The sequence below is a fragment of the Antechinus flavipes genome, chromosome 6, assembly GCF_016432865.1.
Source record: "Antechinus flavipes isolate AdamAnt ecotype Samford, QLD, Australia chromosome 6, AdamAnt_v2, whole genome shotgun sequence".
Lineage (NCBI taxonomy): Eukaryota > Metazoa > Chordata > Mammalia > Dasyuromorphia > Dasyuridae > Antechinus > Antechinus flavipes.
Genome location: NC_067403.1, coordinates 68,964,860 through 68,991,816, shown reverse-complemented (window position 1 = coordinate 68,991,816; position 26,957 = coordinate 68,964,860). Strand labels below are relative to the sequence as shown.

The 26,957-nt window shown below is 34.8% G+C and overlaps 1 protein-coding gene across 3 annotated transcripts in view; it reads left to right on the top strand.

Annotated features, from left to right (window-relative positions):
• The window catches only part of INPP4B (inositol polyphosphate-4-phosphatase type II B), a 931,109-nt gene that overhangs the window by 620,418 nt on the left and 283,734 nt on the right, over positions 1–26,957 (top strand). For all 3 annotated transcript variants that reach the window (XM_051965729.1, XM_051965726.1, XM_051965728.1), the window contains one exon: positions 10,761–10,872. In XM_051965729.1, the coding sequence (XP_051821689.1) occupies positions 10,761–10,872 (112 nt within the window). The remainder of the gene's footprint in view (positions 1–10,760; positions 10,873–26,957) is intronic.

The following is a 26,957-nucleotide window of genomic DNA, read 5'->3' as shown; positions in this document are numbered from 1 at the left end:
GAATAAGTTTCCTTGGGTAATATTATATATTTTATTTTGTGCATTTAAATTTTTCATCTCTGAGAAAGGATTCATAGAATTTACTGGGCTGCCAAAAGGGTCCATGAAATAATTTTTTTTTTAGAAAAGAGCAAGAAGACCTGGCTTAAAGGCTTTCATCAGTTCATGGACCCTGAAAGAAGAAATCCAAGTAAGTTTTAGGGATGAGATTGAAGAACATCACAATCTACTTTAACCCCTTAATAAATCATGACTTCAGATTTTTCACCAAATGGTGAACCATTCTCCACATAAAAACCCTTAGGTGCTCATTATATACCAAGGTAATTCATTCTATTTTTTAAGATAATTATGTTAATTAGGAAGTTGTCTCTTGTATTGAGCTAACATTTGCCTGCCTATTGCTCTGCTCATTGGTCCTATTTCAAGCCTTTATAGGGAATTGCTCTGACCCTAATTTCACTTACATATAACAGCTCTCCTTTTTAGAATATTTATCTTTTCCAAGGTTATAAAATAAGTTCATTCAATCAGTTTTCATATGGCATCATTTTGAAACCCTTAATGCTCCACGTTGTGAATTTTCCTTTTAAAATGGTATGCCTACAGATGAAATAATCATTCAGTATTCTAAACTTCTATCAATACTCTCTAGGATTGCAATGAATCTGGGATGCAGCCACATTGCAGCACTGACTTTACTGATTATGGAATCCACTGGAACAACTTAATTCTATTTCATGTGAACTGCTTTGCCTCCATATCTCCCTCATGTTTGACTTAGGGTGCTGCTATTACAAACCCAAGTGGCGTGCTTTCCATTGATCTTTATTACATTCCATTTTATTAACTCTAGCCCAAGGTTCCTGCTTGTCATGACCTTTCTGGATTCAAATTCTGTAACCCAGTATATTTTCTGGCTCTTCCAGCTCCCTGTCCCTAATTATGATTATATCATCTGCAAATTTGATAAGCTTGCCATCTATACCTTCATCCAAATCAGTAATAAAATTGCTAAATGGAATAGAACCAAGGACAGAGCCCTGCAGCAGTTTGTTGGAAATTTCCCTCCAGATTCCAATTGAGCTGTTTAAAATTTTAGCAAAGACTTGGATAAAAGCATAAATGGGACGTCCATCAGATTCAAATGTGATACAAATCTGAGGAGAAAGAGAATTAATGCAGTAGATGACAGAATGAGGATCTAGAAAGATCATGACAAGCCAGCATTGAGATAGATTTATCTCAATAAGATTCAATGTAAAGTCTCATTATTGAGTTCAAAAAATCAACTTCAGGAAGGAGGAAGGGGTAGAGAGACAAGGCTTTGTTGAAGACAGAAAGCTCTGAGTAAGCAATGTGACATCTCAGCAAAAATAATAATAGTAATAATCCTAATGTGATCTCAGATGACAGAAAGAGAAGTGTAACTTCCAGAGACAGATGAAATTTCTGCTGGATCTGTCCTGGTCAGAACAAATGTGAAGTATTCTGTTCAGTTATCGATGCTATAGGACTTTGATAAACCAAGGGGGCATCCAGAAGAAGCACTATATCTATACATCCATGTCATAGAGGTAGTTGGTGGGCAGGGACTAATGGCATTGAGTCTGGAGTCAGGAATTTCTGAGTTAAAATCTGGACTCACCTACTTCCTCATTGTTTGATTCTGAGCAAGTCACTTATCCTCTATTTACCTCAGTTTCCTCAACTGTAAAGTGGAATATAAACAGTACTTACCTTCCAGGATTATTGTAAGGATTGAATGAGATAATAATTGTAAAGTACAGTGCCTGGTACATAGTGGGTACTACCTAAAAACTTATTTATGCCCCTTCACTCCCCATGTTATATGAGGATTGGTTGAAGAAATTGAAAGTTTTCAGCCAAGAAAAGACTTAGGTTTGGGGTGAGAGGAGACATGACAGCTATTTCAGATATGTAGAGAGCTCATAAGGAAGGGAGATGAGAAGCAGAAGTACTATGGAAAAGAGCACTGACAGAATGTTGGTTCAAATCCTCCTTTGGATACTTAATCCAAATATCTCAACCATTTACTCTCCATAAGTATCAGATTTCTGCTCTGTAAAATGAGTTGCCTGGATTATAATGTCCCACCAAGGACCTTCTAGTTCCAAGATCCCATGACTTATTTTCTTTTTCCCTAGAAGGCAGAATTAGGATCATTGGTTGGAAGTTGCAATTTAGGCTTTTTATCAGGCAAAAAAAACCCTTCTGAATATCAGAGCTATTTCAAATAGAATTGGCAGCTTAAAGAAGTTCTTATCATGATCTTCAGTCTGGATGGCCATTTGAGTGTGTTAGGGAATCTTAACTCTGAAGTGTTCTGTTTTTGATATTCTTTATTTCATTTGTCAGTACTCTTTGGTTTCAGTCAGTAGACCAATTCTGAAACAATCTAGTCTGTTTCTCTCTTAGTTTCCCAAGTGATCCTGAGAGGCAGTTTCTCAAATACTCGGCTAAGCTCAAGATACATTATGCTGATGCCATTTCCCTGATCAAATAGTCTAGAATGCATGAATGTGGGAAGGATCTGAGCTTTTGTCAACATGGGAAATTCACTTCAGTAAAACAAATGGCAACTCATCTACAAATTAGTAGATAAATCCTAGAAAGAAAAAAGGGGGTGGTGTCTTATTTAAGTTTGCAAAACTAGGAAATCTTAGAGGAAGATATTAAACCCGACTGCTTCTAACTCTAAATCTATCCACTTAGCTATGCTCCTGAGTTTAGAAAACTTGTCCAAAATGAAGTTGAATGTCTGGTATAACTTGTTCTTAATCATGTCTTGCCAGTTATTGGTGATGATATTCTCCCTTCTGAAACTTCTATTAATCTGTTCTGGTAATTTACCATTGATTAACACCAAACCCACTAATTTAACAATTTTATTTTTTCCTTTGTGAAAATCATGATAAACATCTGCCTTACTCCATATCTAGGACATGTCACTCATTTTTCATAGTTTTTTCAGTGATTACAATCTGTGACACTCCACACCACCCATGCTGGAATGTAGCATCTCCAGACCAAGTAAGCTAGCAAGGGATTCTTATTTTGTTGGTTTCACTTTCATGGTAACCATTTTTGATATATTATCCTTAGTATTAATGTCATCTTTCTTGATGGAAAACCAAAGCAAGAATCTCTTGTATCTTATTTTCCAATTAGTTTTCAAAGTTTTACTTGGATAGAAAGAAAATAATGTTAAGCAGCTAGCAGAAGAGTGAGTGAAGGATAACCTCTATTCAATTCAGGAGGATTTCAATGTTCATTTCAGAATAACTGTAGGGAGACAGTGATTTATTATTAAAAACCTATTATTTTAAAAGGCACAATTCAAATCAACAAACTGCTTTTTTGGATAACCATTGTTTTAGGTCATAGAATCACATGAAAAACACAGCTTCTGTCTTCTGGAAATTTATGTTTCTATTGGAGATGTGAAAACAGAGCTTTGTGTGTATGAGAGAGGAGAGAGAGAAGAGAGAGGGGGAGAAGGAGAGAGTGAGCACTCGTGCGCACGTGCAATACCAATGAATTCTAAGAAATATTAAGCATTTTTCTGAAAAATGGAGAAGACTAAGAGGCTATATGTAACTATTTGTAATTATTAGTAAATATTAGTAATTTCAGTAACTCTTACTGTGAATGGAATAGGTTTACTAAGTAACAGCTAATCTCTTTATTCCATATGTTTAGGAAGCAAATGAAAGTCACTTGTTAAAGTAACTTAAAAGTAGTAGCCAGTAGTATAAACCTTGCCTTTGTTTAGTTGTGTCAATGAATCCATGTGTTGTATTAGCTATTTTCTATCCCCGATTGTGATGATGTGGAGGAGGGCTTTCAGACTTCAGCAAGGAATCATATTTTGCCAAGGTTAGATAGGACAAACCCTGACCATGACAGCCATCAAAGTACGAGTTCCAGCTTTAGGTCATAATAACCTTCTGTAGGAGGAAAGCAGGAGGGAGTGTCAGACACTGCAAGAAATACCTTTCTAAAAGAGTTATTGCCAAATCAAATGTATTACCAGAGTTTTTTTTTTTTTTTCTCAGTGCTTTTTCCCTAGAAAATCTGTGTGTCAAGGAGCCATTATTGGAGACAAGAACCATTTAAGAGTTCACTTATTTGGTCTACAGCCCTCACTTCTTTGGTCCTCTAATCCACTCAGCCATTAAAGTGATTATCTTAAAAAGTAGATTCCCCTACTCAATCCACCTACTCAACAAACTTCAGTGGTTTCCTACTGGCTCCAGCAGCAAATATAAAATGCTCTGGCATTCAAAGCCCTTTATAACTTAGCTTCTCCCAACCTTCCTAGTCTTTTTACATCTTGTCACTGCCCTTCTGTTTGTTCCAGGAACAAAGGTGCTCTGCCTATTTATGGGGCTTTTTCTCTGCCTCCTCCATTCCTAGAATGCCCCAGCTACTCACCTCCCCAGTTTCTTTTATGTCCCATCTAAAATCCCACCTATTGTAGGAAGCCTTCTCCAATCTCTCTTTACTCCAGTGAGTTCTTACTGTTAATTGCTTCCTATTTATTCTGTATATAGCTTGCTTTGTATGTATTTGTCATATTATCTCCCTTTAGTAAATGTTAATTGATTGATTGATTGGGGGTTAGCCCAGCTGACTTATGGCTTTCTTTCAGCTGTGTGCAGTCCCTAAAACCTCAAGCATGTGCAATTTTTGAAATCTCAATGACAGCAGCACTGACAATCTGACGGATTCGAATGTGCTTTGACTGCAAGTAAGTTAGCATTTAATATTTGGAAATAATGTTAGAAGTTAATTTTAGTTCAACCCTCTCATTTAACAGATGAGCAAATGGGCCCAGCAAAGTTAAATAATTTATAGAAGGTCATATAGTTAATTAGTAAAAGAGTTAGAATTAAAACTCAGCTCTCTAGATACTCTAGTCCTCCTAACCCTACCCAGTGACAGAAACTGTCATATGGATCAACCACGAGGGTATACTGCTACTTATGGTCTTATGAGATATGCTACTATAGTTCAATAAAAAGCAGAATTGTATAACGTGTGTGTGTGTGCGTGTGTGTGTGTGTGTGTGTGTGTGTGTGTGTGTGTGTGAAAAGGGAATATTTTAAGAGTAGGTTTCAAGATATCTTCCAAAAAGATCGAGGGGCCAAGATGGAGGTATTAGGTATATTTATACCCTAAAGTGGCAAGGAAATTGGATTTGAGGGTGAAGACAGAATCAATACTTCAGGACCAAATTAAGGTACCAGATGATCTCTCCAGGTGTTTACAAATTTAGATGTACAGATTTTAAGTAACCTGAGAGCAGACACATTTTCCATTTTTTTTTTTCCATTTCCTGAGCTTAGCAAATGGTAAGCACTTAATAAGGGCTTGACTCGCCTTGAATCCTATTGATTGATCTCATGGTCTGTTCTCATAGGCTATATAATAGCCATATAATAAACTGCTGAGATAGTCTTTGCCCCCAGTCTTAAAGATTTCTTTCTCAATAAAACTGCTGGAAAACAAAGATATCTCATGTACTCCAAACAGGGTTAATAAGTCAATTCCTTTTAACTTAAGTCATTTCAATACTTGCATTTTGATACTTGCTTATTAAGAGAATCAAGAGACTTTGATTTGGAGAAACCACTGAGATGTTTCTGCTTCAAATGAAAGAAGTCTCTTGACTGGAAATACAAAAATAGTTGCATTACAGGTATAATCATAATAAGATATAGGAAGCTGCCTCTCCCTTAGAAAGTTTAAGCTTGTTTCTAATAGGGACTGGGGGAGCGAAAAGCCCAGGAGAGGCATGTTAATGAAATGGAGATCCTGGGTGGGGATGAAGAACTGGAGCAGATTTTCAGAAGATTGGGAATGATCAGCGGAGTGCTAGTGTCCACATCACAGTGGCTTTCCTCAAAAAGTGTTCCTTTCCCCTCTCCCAACTTTCCCCCCAACCTCCAGATTTTTGTCTTGTAAGGTAAAACCTCTTTTCAGCTTCTGCATTTGGGCACAGAAAACCTTTCAAGAGTTTTTAAAAAGGGGATTGGAACTGAGAAAGCATGTTTAGATCAGTAGATTGTGCTTCATCTCTGAGCTTTCTACTGTTTTCAATAGAAGAAAAAGAGAATTTAATTTACAAATTTTTTCTTCTTACCACAGCTATAATTCCATCAGTGAGAAGAGACTATGCTGGAGGGGTGTCCTCCTCAATTTACCATCTTAGAGAGTTTTACCCAGGGCCAAACTTCCCATATGATGGATTGGGGGAGGCAGGGGGTGAAATTATGATTTATTATCAATAAATGTTTGATTTGTATACCTATTTTAATTTCCACAAATAAGGGGTCCCATAAACATTTCTTGGGCAAAAATGGGTCATGAATGGGGAAAAAAGTTTCAAAAAAATCCCTCATCCTAGGGTACACAGTGGCAGTTTATATGATTCTCCCAGGATATCACAACCAATATATAGTAAAGGACTTTTCAATTTACTTTTTCCTGATTTCAAGGACAGTTCTTTATCTACAATGCACAGTATAAAAATCACTAAAGAAATGCATTTGGAATGCAAAACGGGGCTAGTTTCAGAAACCTCCTTGAATTGAGTTGTCCATTATAAATATGAAACATTCCAATTTGTCCCAGCTAGTCCTGAATTCACATACTATGCAGAGGATTAACAAATCCTTAAGGACATCTCAGACTTCTGGATGTGACTTTTTCTAGTGCCTACACTTCAATATAAGTCACCAAGCACATTAAGTGCCCACTATAGGCAAGATCTATTATAGTTTCTGAGAATATAAAAACAAAATAAAAATCAAGCCCAACTAAATATGAGATAGATCCTTTCTTCAAGGATCTTGTTTACTTGGGTATTAGATCCAGCTTTCATCACCAATGTGCATAGTACAGATGTGACAAATATCTGCATTTTCTTCATTAGATATTCCTAATTTATGTTCAGCATTATTATTTAAAATTAACAAATAACATGGCATTCCATTCTTATCAGAAAGGAATTTTAATATATTGCCTTATGAGCAAATCCTTTCCCCTTTCATTGTGTGTAGTCATTCTATTACAGTGATATGAGCAATGCCACGGATATTCATTCTCTCCTTTTAATTTCATTAAATGCACAATTCTAAAGCTTCTTTTCAATTTATAATTGGAAAGCTTTTGGACAAAAAGCTTCTAATCATCGAGTAATTTCTTATTAGGTTGGCTTTTCATTTAATTAATATGCTTTTGAAAGGTAGCTTTTTATGGTAGGTAGAGTGTTGGATTTGAAATTAGGAAGAACAGTGTTTAAAACTCACCTTCAATGTCAGATGTCAGAGTATGGACAAGTCTCAGCTTGCTAATCAGTAAAATGGGAATGTTAATTACTTTGAGGAGTAATCATGTAATATATCTAAAGTTCATTGGATCATAGATGTAAGCTGGAAGTGACCTTAGTGTCCATTTAATCCAGTCCCCTCTTTTTACAGATGAAGGATGGAGGTCAATAAAGTTTAAGTGGCTTGTCCAAGATCACTTAGCTCTTATGTGTCTAAGATAAGAGTTTAAACCCAGCTCTTCCTAACTCAGAAGCCAAAGGTATTCACTACCTCATGTCCTTTGTAAACTTTAAAGTATTACTCACATATAAGTTACTTTTTAATCTAAGTCAATGAATCCTCTTTAAAAAATATTATTTTAAATTAACATTTGGAAAGGAGGGGGAAAAGATTTCATTAGAGTAAGGAATATTATTATTAGAATTTCTATTATTATTGTTATTCTGAATTGCCATATTGCCAGCAGTATCAATAGATGGGCTTTGCTTTCTGCAAAGGGGAATCTTGAGTACATTAAAAATAACATTCCTGCTGTTTGAGGCTATTCTTCCTATAACTTTTTAGTTTGGTTAAGTGTTTGTAAGATACATATCATTGAGAATTACAGAATTTTATAGAAGAGAACTTAGAAATTATTTGTCCGAGTCAAAATCTAAGTCAACAGGGGATGCTGAAAAAGGGTTTATGAAGAAGAAAAGGAATGTTTCTATTTATAATTGTCAAGATGGAAGGGTTCTTAAAATTTCAAATCCCTCATTGTATTTTACTCTATCCTAAATTTTATTCATGAGTGTGTCACATACACATGTATACATATATATAGGAGTATGTTTGTATGTATATAATATATAAATATGGATCTGTGTATAAGTATGTATATGTATTATGTATATATTTATGCATATGTATTATATATACAAGTGTCTATATATGTATGTATATGTGTGTGATATGTATATGGTATATATGACTATTAATATTAAAATGTATACATATATAATATATATGTGTGTGTATGTTTGTATATATAAATGGGGGAGAGAGGGAATATATATATACATATATGTATTATATATAATACAAATATATAAAAATTTTTATATAAATATAAATCACTTTCTCAAGAGTGAGTTTTCCATGTTAGAGCATTTGTATCACCTCATTGCCTATCAAAAGAGATATTTGTAAAAAGCACTTAGCTTTTTACTAAGCATAAAGTAGGTGATGTATAAATACTTATTCTCTTCTGCTTTCATTGTTGTTTTTATTTATTAGCATTAATATAGGCATTGTGTGCATTGTTTTCTGATTTGGCTTGCCTCACTGTGCATCAATTCATACAGGTATTCTTAAGCTTCTCTGAATTCTATATATTTACTGTATATATTTGCATTATATATTATAAATTATGTTCATATGCTACTAATGGTTAAACTGTTTTCAGGTTTTTTGCTGCCATAAAAGTATTTCCATAAACATTTAAGTGTGTGGGTTCTTTTTCCTTATTTTTTTAAAATTATAAATCATAAAATAACTTAAATATACAAAGAAGACTAAGAAAGATCATTACATAAAACCTTTAATCTTCTCTGATGGCCCTTTCTGTGCATCAGTTAACATGCATTAAACACCTACTGTGTTTTAGGCACTGTGATAAATTCTGGGTATTCAAAGAAAGTTAAAAATTAGTTCTTACTCTTAAGGTACTCATAATCAAAGGGGAAGACAGCATGAAAATAATTCAATAATCCAAACATATGTATACATATGTGTCTTGATTATAGTAATTATTAGCTATAAAATAACTATATTTGTTATATATATGCCCACACATTCATACACAACACAAAAAGAATAAGAATAGATAATACAAGAATAAGAAAGATCATTGTTTAAGAAATTCTAAATTTCTGTGATGGCTCTTTGAATTAGTCAACAAGAATATCTATATAGCCAATATCTTCTCAATCTATTTTCCTTCTTTCTCTCTTTGTCTTATAGTTTTTCCATGTTTATATGTATGTGTATACACACATAAAACATTGGGAATATTCAACAATAATCCTTAAAAATACTTAGAAAAGGATTCTTATAAAAAGTGGGCTTTTATCTGGGACTTGAAGGAAGCCTAGAGAAGCCAAGAATCAGAGATGAGCAGGAAGGCAATTCTAGTCATAGGGAACATCCAGTCAAAACTCTAGAAGTCAGGAGATGAAGTATCTTGTGTGAGAGTCATTAAGGAAAACCTTAAGAGAAAAAAAAATATCTAGGAGAAAGAGGATGGCCAATTATCTTAAAAACTGCCCAGAGAACAAGAAAGATTAGGATTGAGAAAATACCATTAGATTTAGCAATTAAGAAGTCATTTGTAAACTTGGAGAGAACAGTTTTAGTTGAATGATTAAGATATAAACCCAAGTGAAGAAAGTTAATAGGAGATTACGAGGACATGGAATGGAGGTGCTGCTTATAGATTGTTTTCTCAAGTGGTCAAGCCACAAAAAGGGAAGAGAGATGAGAAGTCAGAGTCATATTTATGGGCAACCGGTAGATAGGAAGAGATTGAAGATTAGTGAGGCAAAGGGGACAATGAGTACCAGGGCAGTCTGCTGGAAAAGACAGGATGGTTTGGGATAAGCTTTGGGAATGAGATGAGCTATGTTTTCATTTGAGATGAGTGAAGGTGGAGAGAATGATGGAAAATTTCTGGTTGATGTGTGATGAAGCATAGATATTAAGAGGGAATTCTCATTAAAATGGCTTCAATATTGTCAGTGGAATATATAAGAAAGTATTTAGCTGGGAGGGAAAAGGGAGCCTTAGGAGATTAAGGAGGAGGTATACAAGCAGCAATACCAATCCCCACCTTTTCATATGAAAAAACTGAGAGAGGGGGAAAGTAACTTGACTGCAGTGACAAAGGTGGTACCCAATTCAGCAGTCTTTTCCACCACTCAATATTTTTTTGCTGATTTGCTTTTTCTGTAGTTTCTCTGTTTTACTATTTATATTTCTTACATGTAGCTGTTAATTGGGAGGCAGTCCTTAAGGAAGGAAAATAAAAATTCTAAACTGTTATGCTATTAATAGCCTGATTGTGCACCCATTTAAGAACATTTGGTCTTAACATTATAGGTACTTATGAAATGATTTTACCTTCATGAGGTGTGATTATTCACCCATGACTTTTCCTAATACATCTATGGTTCATTTCATTAAATGGAGTTTTATGGGAAAAATATTCCATTGTTGCCTTCATTTTATGTTTATAAGAAATTACTGTATTGCAACTTAAAGAACCTACAAAATGGACCGCATAGAAAATGTTTCCTCAAGGAAAGCTTCTTTTCCTGGGCACTCTAGGGGCTGAAGGAGGATTTCATCTTTCGTTTTTGGTTTCAGATCTTCCGATGGTGGAAAAGCTGTTGGTACCATAGAAGTCAATCTTTTGAAGATGGGGGAGATAGAGGATGGGGAAACCGACCACATCACAACAGATGCGCAGGGACAAAAGGTAGGATTTCAGGCATCTCACTGCACAAATTAAATTAGAAATGATCAGCTGCACCAGATGCCTCTGTTGCTAACACCACAGTGGGGTTTAAACTCTCATTATTCAAAAAGAAAAATGAGAAAGCAGCCCCAGAACTGGAATACAAGATATGGGTTTAATCCTCTGAACTGAAACAACAACAACAACATCATTTGCACAAGAGTATACTCTTCAGAAATACTTGCTTATTGATAGAGTTCTTCTTGATATGCACTACCCCTTCCCAATAGAACGAAGATAGTCATTTCCACTTCATTTTTGCAATAATTAATCACTGCCCAAGAGTGTTGAAAAACAGTGAGACCATTGCTTTCCATTCCCAATAGCTTCTTCAGAAAGAGATGAATTTTGATTTGACTGTAATTTTTAGAAACAGTGGGGTCAGGCTTTTGTATGAAAATGTGGTACTTGATGAAATTACAGGAAGAGACAGACCTCTAACAAGGAAGATGAGTTATAAAGGAAGGCTACATCTGAGATAAAGGCAGTCACTCTTTCTTCCCTGAAGTTTTCTTGAAGCAGGGTGGGCTCTGCTACATGCAGCAATTATTTGCCATGTTGTTACCTTCTTCCTTTATGACTAGCCTGTCCCCAGGGTCTATTTTCTCTTCAAAAGGAAGGAATTTGGGGAAAAAGTGCTATTTGCAAAGCAAAATTCTCTCTCAGAAGAAAAAGGCATTTTCTACAGATTCATGTTCGATGGCCTTGAAATGATACAATGGGGAGCAGATTTCCATTATGCTCCTTATTTGAGCATGTATCTGGCAATTTAGTAGAATTGAAAGTCCTGGATTTTGGGGGAGAGAGGTCAAAAGACCCTGAGGTTTAGTGTCTGCCCTGACACTTCGATAAGCATCTTTTCCCCTTCTGGATTTCAGTTTCTTCATCTGCAAATGAGGGCATGAGATTCAATTCAATTGATATTATGTAGCAAACAGTTGCATGAAACCATGCAAGGTCTTAGAGAAAACAGAACAGATGCTTCCCTCATGGAGGTTACAATCTATTGGAGGGATGCCATATGTTCAATGATACAGCTAAGTACAGAGCCATTTGAGAAGGGAAGAGGCTCTGATAGCTGAAGAGATCAGCAAAAGTCATGATCCTCAGATGAATCTTGAAGGAAGCTGATGCTTCTGGGACATGTGCTCAGGAAATGATGTGCTCTGTCCCTCCCTGAAAAACTCCCATTTCTCTAATCCTCTAAAAGCTGATAAAGTTCTTACTATGACATCCATCTGTAAAATGCTGTGAAGACAATCATTCCATTCAAATCACAGATTAATTAAATGACATAAGGGTGCCTCTAATTGAATTTATACCTGAAAAATGCTTCCAGCTTCATTTTCACCCCAATCATTTTCTTCTACTTTATCCTCCAACTTAAACTTTGCCTTGGGAGAAGCTGAGTGTTTGGCTGTAATTGTGCAACATAAGAATTCTAATCAAATCAATGACACAGTTGCCTCTGGATAGGTCAACTGACTGTCCTTTGGTACCTTTCCCTATCACTCTTCCATATGTTTCCCTTCCTTCCAATGTAAACTTGTTGAGAGCAGAGTTTGTCTCACTTTTAGATTGTGTTTCCAGTGAGTATCACAGTTCTTGCTTATTCATTCACTGATGACTCTTATATCATTCTTTCATCTTCTCTTTTCCAGGTTAAATCTCTGCAACTCATGTAACCAATTTATTCGTCTCAGCATCTAGATTATCCTTTTCTGAGCTAGTTCTTTTCTTGTCTATGTCATTGCTAAAATGGGATGCCCAGAACTGAACACAGTATTCCAGATTTGGTCAGATCAGAGAAAAATCCAGCACAGCTTGTGTATCTTCTTCTGGAAATAATGCATCTTCTAATGCAGCCTAGAATAGTAATGATAGAGATAATATTAGCATTTTCCTCCCAGAGTTGTTATGAGGATTGAATTGAGAAAATATTTATATAACATTTCACAGGGCTTGACATATAACAAATGCTATATAAATGTTATTATTATTTTTGTTATCATTGTCATCAACATTAGCATATTTGGTTGCTTTCATTGAGCAAATTTAAGCTAAAAAAAAAGTTCTTAAAACCCAGAATTTTCTTTCTTCTAAGTATGAGCTAGCTCCTAACTTTATGACTGCATAGGGGGTTTCATAATTGAAAGTGGGGGTAAAAAAATTAAGATTCACTATCAGTAAATATTTGATTTGTACATCTATTTTATATACCTGGAATCACACAAGCATTTCTCCAGTGAAAAAGGGTCATGAGTTGAAAAAGTTAGAAAAAGCCCTTGTCTAGTCTATATATAAGCTGATTTTTTTTTTTATTTCAAGTGTAGAGTATTATTTCTATGGAGTAGAATTCCATCTCTGATTTGGCTCATAGCTCTAAACTGATAGTACATTACTCCCTCCCAACTGTGGTGTCATCTATATATCACTGATTAAAGTTTTAGAAAAAACAGAAACAAACAAAAAAGAAAAAATTCTCTGGGGTGTTCCATTTATCCTTGAAAGTTGAGATTTACTATTGTTTGCTACTAAGTGAATCTTTTGGGGGTCTGGTTGTACAACCAGCTCTGTCACCATTAAACCATACTGCTATCTCTCCCTATCTTTCTACTCATCTATAAGCATAATATATGACCTTTTCAAATATTTTACTTAAAAAAAGAATTTTTTTTAATATTCTATTCTTCTATACTTCTGTAGGGATTCCATCCAACTTGCTAAAGGCCTTCTTATCATTGTATGAGTATAAGTTAAACAGGCAGAATTTCTGTTGATTTTCTCTAATTTTCACTGCATCTCACCTCACCTCCTTTTCTAGTCATTCTGCTTCCTAATAATATCTATTTAATTTAATTTATCTATATATTATCTATCTATATCTATATCTATAGCTCGAATAGCCAACTAAAAGTTACAGTTTGGGCAATTGAAGTGTTCTTTTCTTCTGCATAGATATTTAAGTAAAACAAATTTGATGAACTGGGATATTATTTAGGAGGCCTTACAATATTTGAGAGATTAATCATAGGATAATCAACAAATAGGAATTCATGGAAGACCTCACGTTAATATAGAATTGCTATTCCATTTGAATTCTTTGAGAGATCAGTGATGAATGCTTTAGCAAGTGTACATCCCTCTGCTTTATGATTTCACATCATCAAAGGATAGTTGAAGAAAGTGATCTAAGTTTTTTATCTTTTCATACAATCTTTTGTGATTATACCACCTGTGTAGAAGATGACTTATTGGAAATTATTTAAGGTGGTATTTTTTCCTACCAAATTAAAAAGCACAGAGTTTTTGTCTTCTCAATAGCTTCCAATTATTTGTACATTGGGGATTGAAAGGTAAACACAAATTAGTTGCAGCCTTTTAGCTTATATGTTTTTCTAAGAAGTTCTTGAGAACCCTTTTTATAGATTAAAGAACTGGGTGAGAGAAGTGACCTACCCATATAAGTGGAAGAGCCAAGATTCTTGGCCAGGTTTTTGAATACCAAATGGAGAACTCATTCCACTAACCCCATACAACCAAATGCCTTTTCAAGCAACTGGAACCAAATCTAAATTTCCCTCTCTGTGTCATATCCATTATTCATTTTATGAGTCCGTAGGAAATAAATTAGTGTCACCAGAATAGAATTTGACCCAGCACCATACACAATTGACTTATTTTCAGCCAAATTCCTTCCCTTTGAATACAAGAAAGTGCTCTGATACAGGATTGTTATACACAAAAAGACTAAAAACATGGCAAACACATGTCAGAGTATGTCCCACTTCTCTGTACCCTGTTTGTAGTAGAAAGGAGGTTGAACCTTAAACAAGGGAGAGATACTGATTGTTTGAATATTGGCAAGTGGTTTATCCTCTCTATGCAAGAGGCAACATACCAGGACTTGTCTAATTAACCTTGGAGGAAAAGAATTTCTTATATTGAGACAATCACATGTCTTTTAAGTATTCATATGGCACCTACTAACCAAAAAAGGAACTAGCTTCTCCAGTCTGACATTCCTTTCTGCTTTAGAGCCAGTACCCTCAATTGTTTCCTCTTTAGTTTATGCTGATCATTTCTTACAGAGCAATAGTATTCCATAGTGAATGTGTGTGTGTGTGCGCGCGCACATACACACACACACATATACCATAATTTGTTCAGCCATTCTCCAATTGATGGGCATCCACTCAGTTTTCAGTTTCTTGCCACAAACAGTTTTGCACATGTGGGTCCCTTTCCCTCCTTTAAGATCTCTTTGGGATATAATCCTAGTTAGAAACACTGCTGCATCAAAAGGTTTGCACAATTTGATATCTTGTTGAGCAGAGTTCCTACTTTGTTCTCCAGAATGGTTGGATCCATTCATAGTTCTGTCAATAATGTATCAATGTCCCAGTTTTCCTATATCCTCTGCAACACTTGTCATTATCTTTTCTGAGATCTGAGAGGTGTGTAGTGGTATCTCAGAGTTATTTTTGCATTTCTCTGATCAGTAGCGATTTGGAGCACCTTTTCATGTAGCTACAAATAGTTTCAGCTTCTTCATTTGAATATTGTCTGTTCATATCCTTTGACCATTTATCAATTGGAGAATGGCTTGAACTATTATAAATTTGAGTCAATTCTCTATATATTTTAGAAATGAGGCCTTTATCAGATCCTTTGAATGTAAAAATGTTTCCCCAGCTTATTGCTTCCCTTCTGATTTTGTCTGCATTAATTTTGTTTATACAAAACCTTTTTAACTTAATGTAATCAAAATTATCTATTTTATGATCAATAATAATCTCTCGTTCTTCTTTGGTTACAAAGTCCTTCCTCCTCCACAAATCTGAGAGGTAAACTATCCCATGTTCTTCTAATTTGTTTATAATACCATTCTTTATGTCTAGATCATGAATCCATTTTTACCTTATCTTGGTATATGGTGTTAGGTGTGGATCTATGCCTACTTTCTAGCATACTAGTTTCCAATCTTCCCAGCAGTTTTTGTCAAATTTGTGAATTCTTACCACAAAAGATAGCCTTTGGGTTTGTCAAATACTAGATTGTTATAGTCATTGGGTATTTTGTACTGTGAACCTAACCTATTCCACTGATCAACTTTTCTATTTCTTAGCCAGTAGCAAATGGTTTTGATGACTGCTGCTTTATAATATAGTTTTAGATCTGATATAGCTAGGCCACTCTCATTTGCTTTTCTCTTCATTAATTCCTTTGAAATTCTTGACCTTTTATTCCGCCAGATGAATTTTGTTGTTATTTTTCTAGTTCAGCAAAATAGTTTCTTGGGAGTTTGATTGGTATAGCACTAAATAAGTAGATTGGTTTAGGGAGTATTGTCATCTTTATTATATTTGCTTGACCTATCTGTGAGCATTTGATATTTTTCCAATTGCTTAGATCTGATTTTATTTGTGTGGAAAGTGTTTTGTAGTGTTGTAGGTATTCCTCCAAATCACTTAGGTTGTCAAATTTATTGGCATAAAGTTGGGCAAAGTAACTCCTGATAATTATTTGAGTTTCCTCTTCATTGGTAGATAGTTCCCAACTTTGCCTTGGCAGATAAATTCCCAAATATTTTATATTATTAACAGTTATTTTAAATGGAATTTCTCTTTGTCTCTTGCTGTTGGATTTTGTTAGTGCTGTATAAAAATGCTGATGATTTATGTGGATTTATTTTTATCTTACAACTTTGCTAAAATTGTGGATTATTTCTAATAGCTTTTTAGTAGAAACTCTGGGGTTCTCTAAATATACCATCATATCATCTGCAAAGAGTGCTAATTTGGTTTCCTCATTACCTACTCTAATTCCCTTAATCTCTTTTTCTTCTTTTATTGTCAAGGCTAGCATTTCTAATACAATGTTGAATAGTAGTGATAGTGGGCAATCTAATTCCATCCCTGTTCTTACTGGGAATGGTTCTAGTTTATCTCTGTTACATATGATGCTTGCTGATGGTTTTAAATAAATGCTATTGATTATTTTAAGAAAAAGTCCATTTATTCCTATACTTTCTAGTGTTTTAAATAGGAATGGGTGTTGGACTTTATCAAATGTTTTTTTCTACATCTATTGAGGTAATTTTTTTTTTTTGTTAATTTGGTTATTGATATATAGTCAATTATGCTAGCAGTTTTCCTAATATTGAACCAGCCCTGCATTCCTGGTATAAATCCTACTTGGTCATGGGGATGATAATCTGTAATCTCTTTGCTAATATTTTATTTAATATTTTTGCATCAATATTCATTAGGGAGATTGGTTTATAAATTTCTTTCTCTGTTTTCATCCTACCTGGTTTAGGTATCAGTACCATGTCTGTGTCATAAAAAGGAATTTGGTAGGAGTCATTCATTCCCTATTTTTTCAAATAGTTTATATAAAATTGGAGATAATTGTTCTTTAAATGTTTGGTAGAATTCACATGTAAATCCATCTGATCCTGGGGATTTTTTCTTAGGGAGTTGATTAATAGCTTGTTCTATTTCCTTTTCTAAAATGGGACTATTTAAATAATTTATTTCTTCTTCTGTTAATTTGGGCGATCTATATTTTTGTAGGTATTCCTCCAATTCACTTAGGTTGTCAAATTTATTGGCATAAAGTTGGGCAAAGTAACTCCTGATAATTACTCTAGTTTCCTCTTCATTGATGGATAGTTCTCCCTTTTCATTTTTGAGACTTAACAATTTTTCCTCTTTCCTTTTTCTAATCAAATTAACTAAAGGTTTATCTATTTCGTTAATATTTTCATAAAACCAACTCTTAGTTTTATTAATTAATTCAATATTTTTTGGGTTTCAATTTTATTGATCTTTTATTTTTAGAATTTCAAGTTTGATACTTGATTGGGGGTTTTTAATTTGTTCTTTTTCTAGCTTTTTTAGTTACAAACCCAATTTATTGATCTTCTCTTTCTCTATTTTATGCAAGGAAGCATCTAGAGATATAAAATTTCCCCTTATTATCACTTTGGCTGCATCCCACAAATTCTGGTATGTTGTCTCATTATTGTCATTCTCTTGGATGAAATTATTGATTGTGTTTATGATTTGCTATTTTACCCATTCATTCTTTAGGATGGGATGATTTAGTTTCCAGTTTCTTTTTGTTCTATTTTTTTCTGGCCCTTCATTGAATGTAATTTTTATTGCATTGTGATCTGAAAAAAGTGCATTTACTATTTATGCCTTTCTGCATTTGATTTTGAGGTCTTTATATTTATATATATGGTCAATTTTTGTATAGATTCCTTGAACTGCTGAGAAGAAAATTTACTCTTTTCTGTCTCCATTCAATTTTCTCCAAAGATAGATCTATCATATCTAGTTTTTCTAGTATTCTATTCACCTCTTTGTTTTGTGGTTTGATTTATCTACTTCTGAGAGAGCAAGGTTGAGAGCCCCCACTATTATAGTTTTGCTGTCTATTTATTTTTGCAACTCTCTTAACTTCTTCTTTAGGAATTTAGATGCTACACCACTTGTTGCATATATATTTGATATTGATATTGCTTTATTATCTATCATACCCTTTAGAAAGATATAGTTTCCTTTTTTATCTCTTCTAATTAGATCAATTTTTGCTTTTGCTTGATCTGAGATCAGGATGGCTACCACCACTTTTTTTTTTTTTTAACTTCAACTGAAGCATATGAGATTATGCTCCAGGTTTTTATCTTTACTCTGTTTGTATCTCTCTGCTTTAAATGTGTTTCTTGTAAGCAACATATTGTAGGATTCTGGCTTTTAATATTCAGTCTAATATCCACTTACATTTTATGGGAGAGTTTATCTCATTCACATTTACAGTCAAAACTTCTAATTCTGCATTTTGTGCCATCACATTAACCCCAAATTATACTTTTCTCTTTCCTTTTTCTTTTTCTCTCCTCCCCAGTATTTTACTTATGAGCAGTACTTGCCTCAAGCAATCCTCCCCCTTTCCCCCTTTCTTATACCTTTCCCCTACTATTTCTCTTTTCCCTTCTATTTAGCCTACCCCTTCCCCTATTTTCCCTTTCCCCTCCCACTTTTCTATAAGATGAGAGATGTTTCTCGGTGAAACCAAATATATCTAATATTCTTTCCGTTGGGCCAAATTTGATGAGAGGTAAGATTCACAAAATATCTGTCACCCTCTCTTTTTTCCCTCATTTAAAATGTTTTTTTTTGTCTCTTCCTAAAATGTAATTTCCCTCATTTTACCTTCACTTTCCCCCCTTTTTTTTCTGTTACAATCCCCTTTTCATCTCAGTTTCTTTTTTATATTATAACAGTAAAATCAGATTATATATGTATTCTCAATATAACTATAACAGAAATATAGTTCTCAATAGATTTTTTTTTTTTTTTTTTTTTTACCTTTTATGCTTCTCTTGAGTTCTATATTTTGAAGTTAAATTTTTTGTTTAGCTCTGGTCTTTTCATTAATAATAAATGAAATTCAGCAGTTTAATTGAATGTCCATCTTCTTCCCTGAAAGAAAATGCTCAGTTTATCAGGGAAATTTATTCTTGGCTACATTCCAAGTTCTTTCACCTTTCAGAATATCAGATTCTAAGCCCTTCAATTCTTTAAAGTGGAAGCTGCTATGCCTAAATAATCTTTATTGTGGCTCCTCTTTTTGAATTGTTTCTTTCTGGCTGCTTGTAATATTTTCCCTTGGTCCAAGAGTTCTCAAATTTAGCCATGATATTCTTTGGGGTTTTAATTTTGGGGTCTCTTTCAGGAAGCATGGTGAATTCTTTCAATGGTCATTTTACCTGATAGCCAAAAAGTTCTCTTTGATGATTTCCTGAAAAATAGTGTTCACGCTCTTTTTTTCATCATGTATTTCAGGGAGTTCAATAATTCTTAGATTGTTTCTCCTAGACCTATTTTCTAGGTCAGTTGTTTTCCCAATTAGGTATTTTACATTTTTTAAATATTTTTTTCTTTTCTTTTCTTTTCTTTTCTTTTTTCTTCTTCTTTTTTTTTTTTTTTTGGTTTTGCTTGACTGATTCTTGTTGTCTCATGGAGTCATTTGTTTCCATTTGTTAAATTCTAATTTTTAGTGAATTACTTTCTTCCCTTGACATCTTAAAGTCTAAAAGTTGTTTTTTCCCCCACCCTTCTGGTATTTTCAGCTCGATTCAAATCTTCCTTTCATACGTTATTATAACTACCCACATACCTAAGCTCCCTCTCCCCCACCTTCCCTCCCTCTCTCTCTCTCTTTCCCCTTCTCCCCCCTTTTTTTCTCTTTGTCTCTCTTTCAGTCTCTGTCTCTCTATTTCTATTTCTCTCTGTGTGTCTCTGTCTCTGTCTCTCTGTCTCTGTCTCTCTCTCTCTCTGACTCTCTCCTTCATCTCACTCACCCCACTCTTTTCCCTCCCTCCCTCTCTCTTTTTTTGGCTCTCTCTTGCCTATTTACTTCTTAAAATGAAATTCTTTTTACAAGCTTCTTTCCCTTTCTTATCTATTCATGATTGTGGGTAGCTTTTAAGTAGGATTTGGCATTAGGAGACCTGATAGGATTACTAGCCTTTTGAGTCATTACATGTGTAAGATTGTGCCAGTTAATTCAACTTTCTGGGTCTTACTTTATTTGCAAAATAAAAGCGATGGACTGGATGATCTTGAACCTTCCTTCTAGCTCTGAACCCTGTAAACTTTTATGGTACAGGTGGGTAGAAGCAGCAGTCAGTGTGAAGAACTGACCTGTGTCTGAGTTGGTAAGGATAGAGATGAGTGGGACTGAAAATGGAGCAGAAGGCCAATGGCAGAATAAGTTCCCTCTAAATTCTGATCTCCTCTTAAGACCCTTCTTGACCACCTGGCCCATATGGCTCACTGCCCAGAAAAAGCTATGACTCCCTTTACCTGGTCTCCCCTTCCCTCTTGGAGAGCCAGGTGAATGCTCCATTGTGCCATTATTGCAGAATGAGAGCATGAATATGAAATGATCATTCCTTTTTTTGACCTATATCCTAAAGACCCAACTGCACAGTACTCAAAACAAGAAGTATCTGAGTTAGTATCTGAGTTATTATTCATGCATGCTGCTATCAGGCCACAGGCGAAAAGCTTGACAGAGAAAGACTTGACCCTGACCATGCTGAGAGGAGAGCCTAAGCACAGGCTGCCACTTGGCTGAGGTGTTTCATGTTTCAAACCTTTTACCTTTTACTATTTAAAAAAAAAGACCAAGATTATAATTTCTCTTATGAGCCATATAAATATCCAAGTTTATATAGAGAAAATTGTATATCACTATACTAAATGCACATGGTATTTAAGATGCTATTTTCTCAACAGTATTTTATTTTTCCAATTACCTGTGAAGATAGTTTTCAACATTCATTTTTATAAGAACTAGTTTTTCAGATTTTTTCTCCCTCCCTCTCTTAGCTCCCCTCTTCCCAAGACAGCAAGAAATCTGATATAGGTTATGCATCTTTAATCATTTTAATCATATTTCCATATTTGTCATATTTAAAGGCAGTTTTGGAAAAAAGGTGTCATCACTGGGTAAGATACCTGTGGTATAGCATATAATAAGAAGCAGTGTTCAAAATAGATAGTGTGGGATTCCAGGACTCAAAAGACCTGGGTTCAAATTCCACTTGCAACATCAACCAGCTTTGTTACAAAAGGCAAGTCATTTACTTTTCCCAGTCTTTCTTTTCATTTGTCACATGAGTCTAATAATAACTGGGCTACATACATCAATCATGAGGCCCAAAGGTGTTAATTTATGTAAAGTGCTTAGCAAAATTTAAGTCACTATATAAATATCAGTAGTGATTGCATAGAAATGTCAATCTCTATGGCAGTTTTCAAAATAGTCTGCTACCATTTTCTCCTAAGCATCAACTCAAGCATAGTTAATTAATATTAACTTAATATTAATAATATTACAAAATAATAACTTAAAAACTAATAGTAGTAGTACTGACTAGTAGTGTTAAAAATAGCACTGCTAGTGAACTTAAGTTAAGTACTTAATTTATGTAAATAAGAAAAAAATTGAAAATACTCAATCTTCCCTTGTCAGGCATATCCAATTGCTCACCTAGTCCTCTGGTTAGAAACAGTGCCTCTGTTTTGACTCCCTTTCTGTCACACTCAACTATTTCCTTCTAAAGTTAGCAACTTTCATTTTGTAATGCAGAACAGTAATTAGCAAAGGACAGGTAGGGCTTTGCCGGGCTCCCCTGGCACAAGGGATGGGGCACTCCAGTTCTTGCTGGGGGTGGTGCACATATTGCCTACTAATCCTTCAAAGATCTACAGTAACTCTGGGGTCTTATCACTCTGTCAGTCTTCTCCTACTCCATCCCTTTCTAAGCCCCCAACGACACAGACCTGCTTGCTATACTTCTCAACCAACCACGTGGCTGTTCCCCAGACCTAAAATGTTCTCCCTCCTCACCTCTACCTCTTGGCTTCCTTTGCTTTATCCAAGAAAGCTCAAATCTCACTTCACTTCAGGAAATCTCTCCCCACTCTTTCCCTCTCAAGCCTCCAATCTTGAATCTTCCCTCCACCATTCACTTCCCTGTTCACGTTCTCTTACATGTACATAATTATATACATGCTGTCTCCCCATTACAAAGGGAGGTCTTCTATGGCAGGGACAGATTTTTTTTTTTTTGCCTTTCTTTATAATCTCTGTGCTTGGCACAATATCTAGCACATTCTAAGCACTTAATGAATGTATGCTGACTGACAACTCATGCTCCTGAACTCACCTCTCTGCACAGTTAGTTTTCATGAAATCACCTTCCTATACAATTCATTCAGAGTCAAGAATCAATCTGGTTCCTTTTTCAGCTATTTCTAACACCTTTCCCTTTCAATTCCCTTTCTACTATGCTGCTAGACTAATTTCTCCCCCTCTCCCTACCTTTGAAAGTCTATGTCCTATTTCTCCATTATGCTCTTTTTATATGTTAGCATGATACAAGGAAAAAAAAAACCTCAAATCTCAGTTTCAGATGGTCTAGAGACCATCAAATCCCACTCAAACCTGAATATGAATCCCCTTTATACCATACTCCATCAAAAGTCATCCAGCCTTTGCTTGTATACTTTTGGTGGGAGTGATCTAAAATCTCTTCATTTAGTCATTTAGATAATCAGTTCTTTTCACATTTGTGTAGTTCTGATTATTTGGACACTTTCCCCTAATCTTAAGCTTAAATATGCTTCTCTTCAACTTCTATTATTCCCAAATTCTAACCACTGGGGTTAAGGAGAAAGTAGTTTTATCTTTCATGGGACAATCATTTACATGTCAAATACATGAAGAAGTCTTATTAGCTATGTAATCCTGAACAGGTCATTTTATCTCCAGAATCCTAATTTTCCACATCTCTATTATCAGACAGTGTGTTAGAGTGAAAAGGCATCAGATTAGGAATCAGAAGAATTAGATCCAAAATCAAAATTTCAGAAACTTTGTAACTGTCATATTAAACAAATCACTTCTTGACCCTATCAAAAATATAAAAAAATGGTTATACTATGTTTATATTAGGTGAAAATATTCATAGATACTGTTCTGATATAAAGAAACAAGTTGGAAGTGGCGAGGAGTTAGACATATCCTCTTTTAAGCCATTAAAAGAAAATTTTATAGAACCAAAAATTTCCATCTGGAGCACACATTTTCCTTAACAAGTGTTCTTAAATAGAGCTCCTTAACCAAGGAACTATCTCTGAAAGTTTTTTTTTAAGGTATTAATAGGTCAAATTTTTAACTATAAATATGTGAATATATACATAAGATATGACATTAAGTAATAAGAGAAGAAAATGGAGAATTAAAGTGCCCACCTTAAAATGAATGGATTATATTAAAGAGTCCATAGAGGATATTTGATGCTACTTATTTTCCCTTAAAGCAAGTAAAATTAAAATCCCCAGTTGTACCATTGCAGGAAACTATTTTCATATAAACATTTTTTAAGGGAAGTAAGGATTAAGAGAGAACAAGGACAGAAAGCCAAATTGAACAACATTTGAGATAGCTTTCTCCCTTCAAAAATTTTAAAAACTATCTATGCACTTAAGTCAACAATTTGGGACAAAGACATATAGGAAAACAAAGACAAAAATAAGCTGAAGCAAGAATTATGATCTGTATTATGAGAGGGTTTACTCTCTCTCACTCTGGATCAGGGATGATTCAGTTGCCCTTTGGCAGATCAATGGAAGACTTGTGTCAGAATGGAGAGTAGGTTCTCGGTTTGGGTGCCTAGGAAGGAGGCAAGTTCTTAAATATCCCTTAGCTACCTTTCACCCCTTTATCACCTCTGCCGTTTTTGAAGAGGATACAGTAGAGGTGATGGATGTAGATCAGTATTTCTTAGGGCAGGAGACAGTGGTTTGGGAAAAGTCTTTGTTCTTATGTTCTTAAAGCTTACTTGTAAGAGAGAATAGCAACAAAAATGTCTTTCTTCAAAGCAAAAGTTCTCAATCTGTGGTTCATAAATATATAGTTATGCATTTTAAAAAAATTTGACAACTGTATTTCAACACAACTGGCTTCCTTTATAATTCTTTGTATTTGATATATTTAAAAACATTATTCTGAGATGAAAGAATAACATTATTCACCACAAGAAAGTTATCTCCAAGGGTCCATAATACAAAAGGGGGTTAAGAACCCTGTATTTAAAGGCTCATTGGCTCATTACACTGATAATTATATTCCACTTCCTGCTTAGTTTCTTTATTTTTCTTGAATTTCCTGCAGAGATGAATCTAAGGGTTTTTTTTTTTTTTAAAGATTAATAATATTTAAGAGGCCATTTGCATGACTTCAGAAAAATCACATTTTCAGGGGCAGCTAGTTGGTGTAGTGGATAGAGCACCAGCCCTGAAGTCAGGAGGATCTGAGTTCAAATGTGCCCTCAAACAATTAATATTTCCTAGCTGTGTGACTCTGGGCAAGTCACTTAACCCCAATTGCTTCAGCAAAAAAAAAAAAATCACATCTTCTTTCAAACCCTTTTCTCCCCCAATCATTATGATACCTTTCCATTCTATCACAGAAGTTGTACCTGTCAGGATTTCAGGAATTTTGTGCTTCTTTCATTGGTGCTTGGATCCTTTTATGTCCCAGAGTGCAAGTCATTTTGAGTTGACATAGACAACATCCTATAGCCTATTTTCTGGCAATTGAACTTTTTCTATAAGAGCTAGACTGGTTCTTGAGCTAGACTCTACTAGCCTCTACCATCATATCCATCATGTGTCTGAGCCTGGTATTCTCTGGCCACCTTCCCACTTCTTTTTCCTGCTTCCTTTTATCCATTGTCCTCCCTGTTAAACTGTAATAGTCTCCTAAAGGAGAACCTTTCAGAGCTTGAGCCATAGGCTTTGATAATAACCCAGCTTTATCTTCATGTAGTAATGAAGAACAGGAGAAAAACTTTGGGTTTAGAAATGGCAATGGTATTTTTGGTCGACTATCCTGTTGTGAGAAAAAAATCTGGCTGCTTTTATATGCTAAGTGACGAAGCAAAGATTAAATGGCAGAAAATCTTACACCCCCTTATTTCTGTAACCTTCACTTTATATAAACCTCTAGATGTAACTAATAGGGGACTATCCTCCACTGTCTGTTACCTGCCCCTTACTTCCTGTAGTTATAATCATCAAATAGATGAAAGGGACTTCATTAAAATCCTCCCTCCCCTTTTGTAATTAACCAATAAATCAAAAAATAAACTGGGATTAAATTCTTGCTATGGGCTAGGCTGAAATATCCACACATTTTGAGAAATCCTCTTAAATAACATTTTCACCCACAAGACTGGCAATTCACCTGTAACTTAATAGTTTTAGTTGTTGTCTGGAGTGTTTAGAGATTAAGTTATTTACACATGAATTCATAATTAGTTTATACCAGTGGAAAGACTTGAAACTATGTCTTTTTTCCTCTCTAACTAGCCTCCTGTCCTCTATGGAAGCTGCAAGGGTAGAATCACCTGATATACATGGAAGTATTTTGAAAGGTGGAAAATGCTATTTAAAAAAAAATAAAAAAATAAAATAAAACTCAGGCATCATTGGAATGTCAAGCTAGCTAGGATACTGGCTTAAAGAAGAATAGAAAAATCAATGTTTATTTCAGCTTAAAGAAACTATTATTATATTAAATTTCTTCTTAAATGGCTCTACTTGGAGACTCTTCCTGTTACATCTTGATCCTCCTGGAAGAACTTTCAAGCCCTTGTTATAAACCTGACTCAAATTATACCGTTAATCCCATTACAGTATATCTTGCTGACTGCATACTTACTCTTCATCATCTACTTGGGTCATTCATCTGCTATTTTGAGGAAACTACCCCAATCACAATTTCTTTCTGTTTCCTAGTTAAGCTGTGTGTGTGTGTGTGTGTGTGTGTGTGTGTGTGTGTGTGTGTGTGTGTGTGTGTAATTTGATTCTCACAACAGTTCTGTGAGGTGGTTTTTTTTTTTTTTAATCTCCACTTTACAGGTGAAGAAATTGAGGCTAAGAGATTGTGATTTGTCAAGATGGGATGTCAGCTAGCTAAGGAAGTGCCTGAGGCAAGATTTGAATTCAGATCTTCCTTATTCCAAGACCAGCCCTCTGCCACTCTACTTAGCTGCCTTGTGAGGTCATATAGTCAGATAAGCTCAAAAGTTTAGGAGGAGGATGTCATTGACTGCCATTTTTTATCTTATTTGTGTCCCTAATGTTTAATCCAGTGTCTGACACATAGTAGGTACTTAGTTCATACTTATTGCACCTTATTATATGGAAGCCCTTAAAATTTTTTAGCAACATGGAAACAACTTTATTCTGAACCTTAATGGCCAGAGTAATTAGTAGAAAAAGACAGCTACAGTGTAGACTGCTTCTTCTGCCCTGAACGTCATCCATCCCTAGGGAAATATTTTTCCATCTACCACCATTATCTACAATGATATATGAGGACAAAATTTATACTACTTGTCCCTGATACAAAAAAAAAATTACTGGTTATGACTCTGAACACAGTGCTGACTC